Source organism: Rutidosis leptorrhynchoides, chromosome 8, assembly GCF_046630445.1.
Source record: "Rutidosis leptorrhynchoides isolate AG116_Rl617_1_P2 chromosome 8, CSIRO_AGI_Rlap_v1, whole genome shotgun sequence".
Lineage (NCBI taxonomy): Eukaryota > Viridiplantae > Streptophyta > Magnoliopsida > Asterales > Asteraceae > Rutidosis > Rutidosis leptorrhynchoides.
The window spans coordinates 28,209,063-28,222,439 of record NC_092340.1 but is presented as its reverse complement, the minus strand read 5'-3'; the positions used below and the strand labels follow the sequence as shown (position 1 = coordinate 28,222,439).

The 13,377-nt window shown below is 32.4% G+C and overlaps 1 protein-coding gene across 1 annotated transcript; it reads left to right on the top strand.

Moving 5' to 3' along the window:
- Positions 1-9,307: 9,307 nt before the first annotated feature.
- On the top strand, positions 9,308-9,913 carry LOC139863265 (uncharacterized). Its single transcript, XM_071851904.1, has one exon. It carries the CDS (start codon positions 9,308-9,310, stop codon positions 9,911-9,913), a length of 606 nt encoding a protein of 201 aa, XP_071708005.1.
- Positions 9,914-13,377: the final 3,464 nt, after the last annotated feature.

Sequence of the window (13,377 nt, the reverse complement as noted above, 5' to 3'; positions counted from 1 at the left end):
GGTATTTATATGTACGAATAATCGTTCATTTAACCGGACACGGGAATGGATTAATAGCCACTAGAATAATTAAAACAGGGGTGAAATTACATTCAAGGGTAATTGGTGTAATTGTTAACAAAGTAGTAAAACCTTGGTTTACACGCAGTCGATAACCTGGTGTATTCATTAAACAAAGTATTAAAACCTTGTTACAATTCGAATCCCCAATTAGTTGGAATATTTAACTTCGGGTATAATAATAATTTGACGAGGACACTCGCACTTTATATTTATGACTGATGGACTGTTATGGACAAAAACCAGACGGACATATTAAATAATCCAGGACAAAGGACAATTAACCCATGGGCATAAAACTAAAATCAACACGTCAAACATCATGATTACGGAAGTTTAAATAAGCATAATTCTTTTATTTCATATTTAATTTCCTTTATTTTATATTTAATTGCACTTCTAATTATCGCATTTTTATTTATTGTTATTTAATCGCACTTTTAATTATCGCAAGTTTATTTTATCGCACTTTTATTATTCGCAATTTCATTATCGTTATTTACTTTACGCTTTAAATTAAGTCTTTTATTTATTTAATATTTTACATTAGGTTTTAACTGCGACTAAAGTTTTAAAATCGACAAACCGGTCATTAAACGGTAAAAACCCCCCTTTATAATAATAATATTACTTATATATATATTTGTATTTTTATAAAAGTAAATTAATATAGCGTTGAGCTTTGTTTAAAGATTTCCCTGTGGAACGAACCGGACTTACTAAAAACTACACTACTGTACGATTAGATACACTGCCTATAAGTGTTGTAGCAAGGTTTAAGTATATCCATTCTATAAATAAATAAATATCTTGTGTAAAATTGTATCGTATTTAATAGTTTTTCCTAGTAAAATATAAACTATTTTGTATACACCTCGCACTACACCAGTCATCACAGTACCTACCCGTTTAAGAAATTTCGTCTCGAAATTTGAGTGAGGTCGTCATGGCTAACAATAAAAATGTTTTCATGACGAATATGAGTTGATAAATAGAGTTTTATCATTATTGATTAATATAGATAAAACGATTCGATCATGTGAAGCGTACGGGTGAAGCTATCACCAAAGTGTGAAATGAGTATGTATAGATTCGTCATATCTTTTGACGTAGATAGGATTGATTTCCAAGTTCAAGAGATTTGGAGAAAATCTTCGTAATAAGATTTGATTCTTCGGTAATCAAGGGAATTAGGATCCGCTTTAAATGAAATCATTTGTTTCGATTGCTCTGTAGGATATTTTACTATAAATCTACCCCCCTTCGTTTCCTTATTTCCATATCTCACATCTTCTATTCTTTCTCCTCAATTCATATTTTAAAACATTCGTCAATATGTTCCATCCCATTCTGATCCTTGATATACTCCTAACTTTCATATCTTTCATTCTTCTTTTTCATCTATCACCGGAGGAAGTTATTTTCTTCTACCCTTACCTTGGGGTTATAGTGTTTTTAATTCTCCCGTGTCTTTACGTTGCGATACGTATTGATATACACGGTTTGTAATTTCGGGGTTTTTATCGGCCTTTATATTCTTCATTATATTTCGGAGCTTCATGCTTTCGTTTTCTCTTCTCGACTTCGAGTCAAGCGAATAATGGTTGGGAATTCGTAGGTATAAAGTCTTGGATGAACATAGTTAAGGTTCTAAGAAGGAAATCGTAATGGCACGATCTTGATTTTTCATATTACTAGAATATCCGGAAAGATAGAACTATCAAGAATATATATTCTTAATAGGTTTGGACATTGAGTAGAATGCAAGAGTCGTGTAAATGGCACATGATGATGATACTGTGAATCATCACATTTCATTAGAAACTCAGCATGAATTACTGTAATATAATCACGTTGATCAAGTGTAATTATATTATACTAACTCATGCTTCAGTTCCCAACACTACTTCAAAAACATTCACAATTTAACTCGAAATTTAAAGAAATTTAGAAACTAAAGTAGTTTCCCTTATGATATAATATAGATAGCACGAAGAGATAAAAATTTTGGACGAGAATATTTATGAAAATATCCTTAGAAATATCGAAGATATTTATGATGATATTTTGGAATTTCTAAGTTCGATGGTTGATGAAGAAAGATTTTCTGCAAGATTTTAACATGGGTACGGAGCTAGATATTCGTTGAAGGTTTCATCGGATCCATAATTACCTAAATCCTTTGAATATAGGGTTTGGTCCTTGTATTTGGCCTTGGTCTCCTTCATGGTTTGCTCAATCTGTTTTTCAGTACCAAATTTTCTATCGAGCGTTCCTAACACTCCTTTCTTTATCATCAAACTTTTGGCCGTTTAGACCATCTACAATTTTTCTGTTTCCTTTGCATTTAATGCTACGATATCTGAATCATCGGTTATCAATCCGTGATGGTTTCAGAAGAATTGTGTTTTTAGATGATTAAACGCCGATGGTAATATGGTGAAATATAAAAGGTTCATCGGTAAGTATAAAAGAGCACACATATATATCAAGGTTATAATAAGGTTGTTTCGAACAAAAAGTCGAAGTTGACTTGCTGGAGCTGTGACAAAATTGGCTAATTTGGAAAGAGGTTGCAAAGTTATTTCCGGTAATAATAACGCTAAAGGAATTAGCACAGCTACGTGTTAAACGTTTACTCAGTTTCTGAGAGTTTTTCAGGTGCATACTATATGTATCAATATTTTCTTTCGTAGTTGAAGTGCGGTTGGTTCATCCTCTCGATTGAGGTGTTTTCAAGAATCATGAAAGGTTTGAACGCAGATTGTAATCGTCAAGATACAAATGAGATTTAAGATGAAATCAAGTGGCAAACTTGAAGAATTGTTTAGTTTCATATGTTATAATCAATATTTTAATTCATTTTGAATGTCCACTGTTGGTAGTCCTCAATTGATTAGTTCACAATTAGCTAGGAACAGTTAGCTAGGATTTTGTTAGAGTGGATTCTTAACAAAATTTCTCATAGTTAATTTGTTTGTTTCTAACAATTTTTTTTATTCCGTCAAATGTTTTCTTCATTATGTCACTTGTTGGATTCTGATAGGTCAAAATCCAAATATGAAATTGAACTTGGATAAAAATAGTTGTTCTTTGATGAACGGATACATATATGTGTGGATGTAAGTAGGATAGAAAATGATTGTTGAATCAGATTTGAAGAATGTACAGTGTAACTCATTAATGTGAAATCTGAAATATTCCTCGGGTATTACCTACCCGTTAAAATATTTTCATCATTAACAGTTTGTACGAAAGAATTCTTAATCACAATCCCTATGAAAATATATATATATATATATATATATATATATTTTCTTCAGATATATTCATGGATTTAAATGAGTCAATATAACATTAGACTCATTTGATTTTCGGTTTGAGCTAGAATAAGTAATCTCTAAAACTATTAGGAACCACATATTCTTCGCAGAATATTAATGAAGTTATGGTTCAATACTTCATTGTTAGTTGCTGTTGGTACTCCTTGGTATTTATGGTGCGTATGATGTTGATGTTCATGGAACAGATTGTGAAATTGAGGCTTGGGATGCGAATGTTGTTGTTGGTGGTACTGTTGATGCCGGTAATGTTGATGAAGCTGTTACATTTTGCACCATACCTTTCACGGCTGCAACTCGGGTGCGAAGCTGGTTGATTTATTACTCCAGGATGATTGTCGTAGGAATGAGCGAGTGAATAAGATTTTGAATTTGAGATAGTATATAATCATGACGAGATATTTGGGTAATGAGAATGAAAATGGTGTTTCGAATTGGTTCGCCGATAGGTGTTTCAGGTTCTTCGTCAAGAAGTGAATTTGGTTGGTGAAAAAGATCCCCTTCTTCTCGTCTCCATTGATTAAGTCGACTACAAATTCATCAGATGAATTGGGGACGGCTGATTGATTGATTTATTCTGGTGACGCTGCTTTCGGAGCTGGAGTGGGACTCCATATCGGAATCCGAGGGACTTGATCTAATGATGAGTTCCATTGCGTACGATTGAATAAAGGATTTTTCGATATGAAATGATTTTCGGATATCAGATGATATTCTAATTACATAGAATATCTATACATAGTACAGAAGATCCCGTAGATTACGAAGGAATTTACGAAATATGTCAGGCAGAGTTTACAGTAACAAATACGCAGAGATATGAATTAGCAGATACGCTTAGATATGAATTTTGTCTATACAATATTTATGCAATCAATGCAGTAAGATGTGTCTAGACTAAGAATGATAAGCAGATAATTTTGACAAGAATGATAAGCAAAAACTTTTGACATGCATACCAGGTTCAAGTCCAGACTCATTAATATAACCTAACAACTACTAGGTCGAAGTCCAGACTTCACTAATGCATCCTAACAACTCCTATTTAGACACACTAATGTTGACCTGGTTCGCTACGACCACCACTCTGATACCACCTGTGATGCCCCGACCAAATCCATATGGATGAGAACATTACATTTGATTACATCGCGAGGTATTTGACCTCTATATGATACATTTTACAAACATTGCATTCGTTTTTAAAAGACAACCTTTCATTTCATCGAAAGTTGACAGGTATGCATACCATTTCATAATATCCAAACTATAAATGACCTAATCCGTCATTTACTTAATAATCTCTAATGAACTTCAATGACTCGAATGCAACGTCTTTTGAAATATGTCATGAATGACTCCAAGTAATATCCTTAAAATGAGCTTGTGCACAGCGGAAGATTTCTTTCAAACCTGAGAATAAACATGCTTTCAAGTGTCAACCAAAAGGTTGGTGAGTTCATTAGTTTATAGTAATCATTTCATTTTCATAATTTTAATAGACCACAAGATTTTAAATATTATAAAACGTGCAGAAGTCCCATTCCAACTGCACAAAAAATATCTTTCATATGAAGAACACCTGGTGAGGATTCATAATATAATAGTAACCATCTGTGCCGGTCTTTCACCCCACGGCTGAATACATGTGCCTTCAAAATATAGAACCTCTGTGCCGGTCTTTACACCCCACGGCTGAACACATGTTTATAAAATATAGGCCAACTGGTGCCAAAATGTCATAAATAATTAACCATCCACCCGGCTCGGGAGCTCATACGCTCTAACGGAAACCGGAGGCTAATGCGTGTCATAATAGTCAACTCCAATCCCAGATAATTCTTTCATAGAATACAGTTAAGGTACTTGTGTCTATTGCGTCAAACATTTATAAAAGCGCATGTATTCTCAGTCCCAAAAATGTAAAGAGTAAAAAGGGAATAAAATGAAACTCACCATACTGTATTTTGTAGTAAAAATACATATGACTATATTGAACAACAGAACAATGCAGGGTTGGCCTCGGATTCACGAACCTATATCATTTGTATATTCATTAACATATATAATTGAAATCGAACGATTTTATATCTAATTAGTGATATAATTAGTATCTTAATAAGTTATGTGCTTCGTTAATAACTTAATATTTATTTTATATACTTTATATAAAGAAAATTTTTAATATAGTCTTATTAAGTATATTTTTATATGATTATCTATTATTGTAATCATATTAATAATATTAATAGTAATATTGATAGTAATAATAATATAGTTGTAATAATAATAATGATACTAGTAGTATTGTTAACAAAGAAAAGGTTAATAATATATAAAAATCTTGATAATAATACCTAACACTAATAATGATTAATAATAATGCTAATTATGATAATAATAATAAAAATGATAAAATGGTAGTTTTACTAATTATTATAAAGTAAAGATGATAATTTAAGCAAAAATAATATTTTTAATAATAGTAGTAAGTTTAATAATAATTATAGTTTTATTAGAGATTTAAATCATCATATTAATAATAATACAAACAGTATAATATTAGTAATATTAATGATAGTAATATTATTACTAGAAATTATAAATTAATACTAATAATACTTAATACTAGTAACAATAATAATAATAATAATAATAATAATAATAATACTTAGATTAATGATAATAATAGTGATGATATTCATAATACTTAATATTAATAATAATAATAACACTCATACTTAATAATAATCATAATAATAATAACATTTTTAATACTTGTAATAATAATTGTAATACTAGTTATAATATTAGTAATATTACTAACAATAATAATAATAATGACAATAATAATAGTAATGATAATAAAAAGAGTAAGAATAAAGAGTATACCCTTTTATAAGGCTTTTTGTAAAAAGAATGCCCCTAACGGGACTCAAACCCAAGACCTCTCGCTCACCACCAATACTCTTAACCGTCCCTCCATTACCTCCTTTCTGTTTTAATTACGGATTAACTTGTTTTACCCAGTACTCGACTGTTTTCAATTTCCTAATTCCACCATCATTATCATATCTCTATCCATTAAACCATATCATCTAAGTCCAACTATTATTTAGCCCAAGAAATAAATCGGTCCATGAGGTTTCAATCACCAAAATAGACTTTCCTAAAAGCACATCGTGGGGCTAGCTTGATTAGGGTTTGTCGACCAAAAGCAAAAAAAAAAACAACCGTCCATCATCATTATTTATCATCAATCAATATCTTCTTATGTGTTTTTAAATCACCAACTCATTCTTCCATCATTATATTACTATCACAGCTCATCTTCTCTTTGTACCACAACTCATCATCTTTCTATATATATATATATATTTTTTTTTATATTGAAACCAGGGATAAACGCAGCAGAAAAATGGTGGTGTTCATCATAGATTGATCGTTTGAAACAGATATAAAGACAGAAGTATAACAGCTGCAGTAGCTGTTAATTAGCATCAGTTATTGGTGGTTAAATCAAAGGGTTGCTGTGGTGTTTGTGGTTCAACGAAAGATGTGCCAGTAGCAGTAACGTAGCTGTAAACAGAAAACATAAGTTTCACTCCTGGTGGTCGTGTGGTTTCAAACAGGATAGAGTAAAACAACCCGTTAATAACAGTAATGAATAGCAAGTTGTTTTAGTGATGGTTGTGGTTACTTTTGGTCAGCAACAAGAGCCTACGAGCCTTAGTGGCAGCAACAAAAGGACTTGTTGATGATCAACTAGAGTGTTGGTAGTAGAACCAAGTGATTTTATGGTGGTGGGGTGTTCCGGTAATAAAAAGAAACAGAAATAATCAACATCATAGCAGTAATTGTAGCGAGTGGAGTAATAGTAATTCACTAGCAAAATAATATAGCAGTAACATCAATAGTAGTGGATGCAGGAGGTGGTGGTTGTTTAGTTGGCCGAATCAATAATAGAAGGAGAAGGGTGGCGGTTGTCTACTAGTTGAAGAAGAAGAAGAATGTGGCATTCCCTCCAAGGTGATATGGGTTGATCGATTGTTATATTCAATTGAAGGAGTTGATAGGATACTCGAGCAAGAGGTGAAGACAGGAGAAAGAAATAAGAATCAATAAAGCCTGATCACGATGGGTAATAAAAGTTATTTGTATTGGTGATAATGATATCGATTGTTTTGTAATGAGACTTGGTCGATAGCCTTTATTAACTGGACAAAAAAGAATGAATAAATTCATAACAAAAATAAAGCTGATATGGACTTGCAATAGATTTTGGCTTGGTTCATATGGGTTTAGCACTAATTGGTACGATCGATTTAGACAGTTAACTATTTCAGAGACAGAAACAAAAGTGGTTATGGGTTGATCATGACGTGAAACAGATTCTTTATATATATATCTGGTTATTCATAATTTGTATAAATTGTATCTACATATATATACATTTTTAGATATACACGTAAAGCTGTATAGGTATATATATATAACCGTTTTTTTCTTTTTTTTTATATAATTTTCTGTCATCACATATTATAAGTAATCTGTTTATATAATTGTGTTGATATTATACTTAATATTATAAATGGTAATAAAAGTAATAATATATTAATAATACAGATAAATAAAAAAATAAAAATAGAAACACTAATAATAATAATAGAATATACTTATTTATAAATGATAAAAACAATAGATTGTGTTATTTTCTAATAATAAAATAATGATAATGATATTAATTCATAATAATAATTCTTAATAATAATATCTTAATAATAATACTAATCATAATATCTAACATTAAAATTATATTATTAGTTATAATGATATTAACAATAATATCAATAAATTTATTAATAACACTATTTATAATACTATTAATATTGTTAATGATAATAATAAGAATAAAATTCTCATATTCAATTTCATTTATATTAATAATCTTAATAATAAAGATATTAACATTAATGAGAATAATGATCCTAATATATTATTTATACTTTGTCTTGTAATTACATATAATATTTTAACTTTATATTTTATTATTTATGTATAGCATCCATATATATATATATATATATATATATATATATATATATATATATATATATATATATATATATATATATATATATATATATATATATATATAGATTTATAATAATATCATATCTTTATATATTCATTCTAATATTAATTTAATTATTATTTTCATTCTTAAAGTGTACTTTATTAATTTATAATTATATATACACTTATATTTATTTCTATATATTTATTTTTATATTTACTTACACGCATTTGTTCGTGAATCGTCGAGCACAGTCAAAGGGTAATTGATTACATGAATATAAATTTCAAAGTTTTCGAGACTCAACATTACAGACTTTACTTATCGTGTCGGAAACATATAAAGTTTAAATTTGGTCGGAAATTCCCGGGTCATCACACAAGTCACCTCTAAACCCCCAATCAAAATCACCATTACACTTTATGCCCGCCCCAAACGACACACAACAAACGAACTCCGATCCTTTCAACCTCGAACCCTTAATTGTTAAGGATAATATAATTGCTAAAAAGAGAAAAATCACCAATACCATCGCATACCCTATCCCTAACCCATAAAACACCCCTCAAATTCCTGATATAAAAAGGCCTAGATCCAATATGCTCTATATTAAACACCTTACAAGAAGTGGCCAAAAACTCAGAATTTCACAGTTGGCTAAACGTTGTAAATCCTCATCTAATGGTGGCGGTAACCCTTCTGGATATTCGAGGGGATCTCACATGGATACGGCGCGTAATAAAAAGAATAATACGACACGTTCCATCTCAAGCAACAGTCTGGACACAAACGAATTCAGGAAGTGTATCGGGATCCGTCGCAACAAACAATGAATCCAGTCTCCGTTCCATCGCTTTTTGTAAGTTTTCTCATGTGTACGATTTCTTTAAATATTTGGGGTATTGGGCAAACGGGTAAAATAAGCTGGCTTAAACGTATTTGCAATAAAGAAAAACCAACGATTTTAGGTCTACAAGAAACTAAATGCGGACAAACGCGTGATAATACTATTGAATCTTTCTGGGGTAATTCTGATTTTAAATTCATCCAAAAGGACTCGGTTGGTGCTTCCGGTGGTATCTTAACTATTTGGGATACCAATATCTTCTCCGTTAATAGTGCTATTGAGGGTGAATTCTTTTTAGCAATACGCGGGTCATGGGCGGGGCATGACTCTGAAGTTGCTTTCATTAATGTTTATGGCCTTCATTCCAACTCGAAAAAACTAAGACTCTGGAACGAACTTTCATCCCTCATTAATTCTCTTAACATTCCACACATTGTGTTTGGCGATTTCAATGAAGTAAGGAATAAAACGGAACGTATGAATTCGGAATACAATCAACATTGGGCGGATAACTTTAACAACTTCATTAATAATTTAGGATTAATCGATCTCCCATTAGGCGGTAAAAGGTTCACACGGATATGCTAAAAAACAATGAAATTTAGTAAGCTAGATCGATTTCTTGTTTCTGACGGTATCTTTACAATCTGGCCCAACACATCATCCAAAACTCTTGATCGTGACCTTTCTGATCATTGCCCCATCATCCTAAGGAATAATCCCATTGACTCTGGCCCTAAACCTATACGCGTGTTTGACACATGGCTCGATCTAAAAGATGCCGACACTGTCATAGAAAGGGCTTGGTCGATCCCAACTATTGGTAATAGACCTGATTGCATATTCTGTAATAAACTAAAAAACGTTAAAATGGAACTTAAAAAACATAGTAATCAACTCGATAACATAGATTCACAAATCCGAGATCACTTAACCGAATGTAATAATTGGGAACAAACCGCCAAAACCAGACCATTATCCGAAACAGAAAAACAAAAATGGCTTGATGAAAAAATGCAACATATCGCTAAAGAAAAAAAGAAAACTAACATGCTTAAACAAAAATCTAGAATTAAATGGGCACTCGAAGGCGATGAAAACTCAAAATATTTTCACAATTTTATTAAAAGAAGAAACAAGTAAAAACAATATCCATGGTTTGTCAATTAACGGTACATGGTCCGAATATCCTAATCAAATAAAGCTAGAAGCATACTCATACTTTAATAACATCTTTCAATCCAAAAAACTCTGTGACGAATGCCCTTTCGATAATGTTTCGCATCTCGAATACATCACCTCGTTGGACAACCAAATCTTAGAATCTAAATTTAACGAAAATGAAATATGGGAAGCCATATGTAACTGCGACAGCTCCAAAGCACCTGGCCCTGATGGTTTTAATATGAAATTCTTTAAAAAACACTGGGATTTGATAAAACAAGATATCATTAAATCTCTTGATTGGTTCTGGACCAACTCGGAAATCTCCAAAGGTTGTAATGCATCTTTCTTCACTCTGATCCCGAAAAAACCTAACCCAATCGGACTAAACGAATATCGCCCAATCTGCCTAATAGGTAGCTATTATAAAATCCTCACCAAAATACTTTCCAACCGTCTTGCCAAGGTCATCCACAAAGTCATAGGTTCTGAACAAACCGCATTCCTCAAAGGTCAAAATATCCTAGATAGCGTCTTAATTGCTAATGAAATAATAGATGAATTAAAACGTAAAAAACATAAGGGACTAATCTTTAAAGTTGACTTTGAAAAGGCATTCGATTGCATTGAATGAGACTTTCTATTTAAAACCATGCAATTCATGGCTTTTGGTTTAAAATGGATTAGTTTTATTCGTGCATGTCTTTCCTCTTCATCTATCTCCGTACTAATCAATCGATCACCCACCAGAGAATTTTCTCCCGGAAGGGGAATTCGACAAGGTGATCCCATTTCGCCTTTTCTATTCATAATTGTCGCTGAAGGTCTTAACATACTTGTAAAAAGAGCATTAGCTAATGGTCTTTTACAAGGATTAAAAGTCGGACACGATAACCTCATCATAACACATGTCCAATACGCGAACGACACTATCTTTTTCGGCGAATGGAATAAAAGAAGTTCCAAATATATCTCCAAACTCCTAAAATGTTTTGAAAATATATCGGGCCTCAAAGTTAATTTCCGCAAAAGTAAACTCTATGGTATTGGTACATCTATGGCCGAAACCGAGCAAATGGCTAGTTACATTAACTGCTCTGCGGGATCTACCCCATTCACTTATCTCAGCCTTCCTATTGGTGTTCCCACTTCTCACACCTCTTCTTGGCAGCCAATAATCGAAAAATTTGACAAAAGACTATCGGATTGGGCTTCCAAATCAATTTCCTTTGGGGGCCGCCTTACGATCATCAAATCCATTCTAAGCAGTATTCCATTATATTACTTCTCCTTATTTCATGCACCATCCGCTATCCTTAAGGTACTTGAATCTAAAAGACGGAAATTCTTTTGGGGAGGTTCTTCAAATGATAATAAAATTAACTGGATTAAATGGGACCAAATAATTTTACCATATGAAAGTTGGGGTTTAAACGTGGGTTCTCTTTTCGCTAAAAACATATCACTACTATGTAAATGGTGGTGGCTTTTTAAAAATGAAGATAATGCTCTATGGGTAAAAATAATCAAAAGCATCTATGGGCTGGGGGGTTGGATTCTAACATCTTATGCAGGAACATTTCAGGTCGCACCATTTGGAAAGAGATTATTAAAGCAGGAAAAGTCGCAGACAACTTAGGAACATCTTTCACATCCTCAATTTCAAAACGCATTGGCAATGGCACATCGATTAGTTTTTGGCATGATATTTGGATCGGAACAGAGAATTTAAAATCACTATTTCATAGGCTCTACATGTTAGAATCTCATAAAGAAGCATCTGTTGCCGATAGAATTCTGTACGTTAATTCCGCTTCGATCGGAAATTGGGATTGGTCCCGGACTCCTAGTGGCCGTGCAATGGATGAACTTATGGAACTCAATAATCTACTATCTTCAGTAAGTATTTCGGATCGCCCTGATTCATGGAAATTTTCCCTTGACACATCCGGCATCTTCACTACGTCAACGATGTCAAACCTGATCAATACACTTAAATATGGCATCAACTCTAGAAATCTATCATTACCCAGCAACAAATATGTCCCACAAAAGGTCTTCATATTCTCATGGAGGGACATTCAATTAAAAATCCCTGTCAGAAGCGAACTTGATAAAAAAGGAATTGACCTTCACACCATCTTATGTCCCTTATGCGATCACCATATCGAAACCGTTGATCATGCGTTGATAAATTGTCAAAAAGTGTCTTCAATTTGGATACAACTACTCGATTGGTGGAATCAAAATAGCTCAACTATTTCCAACATCAATGAAGCCATCATCTCTGATCAAGGCTTCTCGCATAACTCCATTGGATACTCCTTATGGCAAGCTACTAAATGGATTGCATGCTACATTTTATGGAAACATAGGAATCTAAAAGTTTTTTCAGGAAAAATATGGAACCCTGCAGTGATAATTTTCGAGATTCAAACTCAAAGTTTTAGTTGGATCTCAAACCGTTCGCGAAAAAAAACATCAATCGCATGGCATCAATGCCTCCTCAACCCCTCTTTCTACGTGGCATCTCCTCCAAATCGCACGGAAGTCGGTTAATATGGCACTTTTAAATCGGATAGTGTCCGTTTGTCTTATTTAGCCTATGTGGGTTAGATTAAATGGGTTGGTTGTTTGTCATCTTTGTCGCCGCTTGATCGGCACGGATGTCTCTTCCTGCCCTGCTTGTGATTCACAAGTTCGTCCCTCATTGGATTATTTAGCCTACGTCACTTCCGATTATCCTTTAAGCTTTAATCTTTAACTCCTATCTTTTTCCAATTGTTTCGATTGTTAATAACATTGTATAGAAGGATATAGGGACTTGTATTGTTATAATCCGGGTAATAATAATAATACTTTTTGCTTTTCAAAAAAAAAAATATTTA

What these genes read in the sequence shown, in the direction of transcription:
- LOC139863265 (XM_071851904.1), top strand. Translation starts at nt 9,308, where the DNA reads ATGAATCCAGTCTCCGTTCCATCGCTTTTTGTAAGTTTTCTCATGTGT.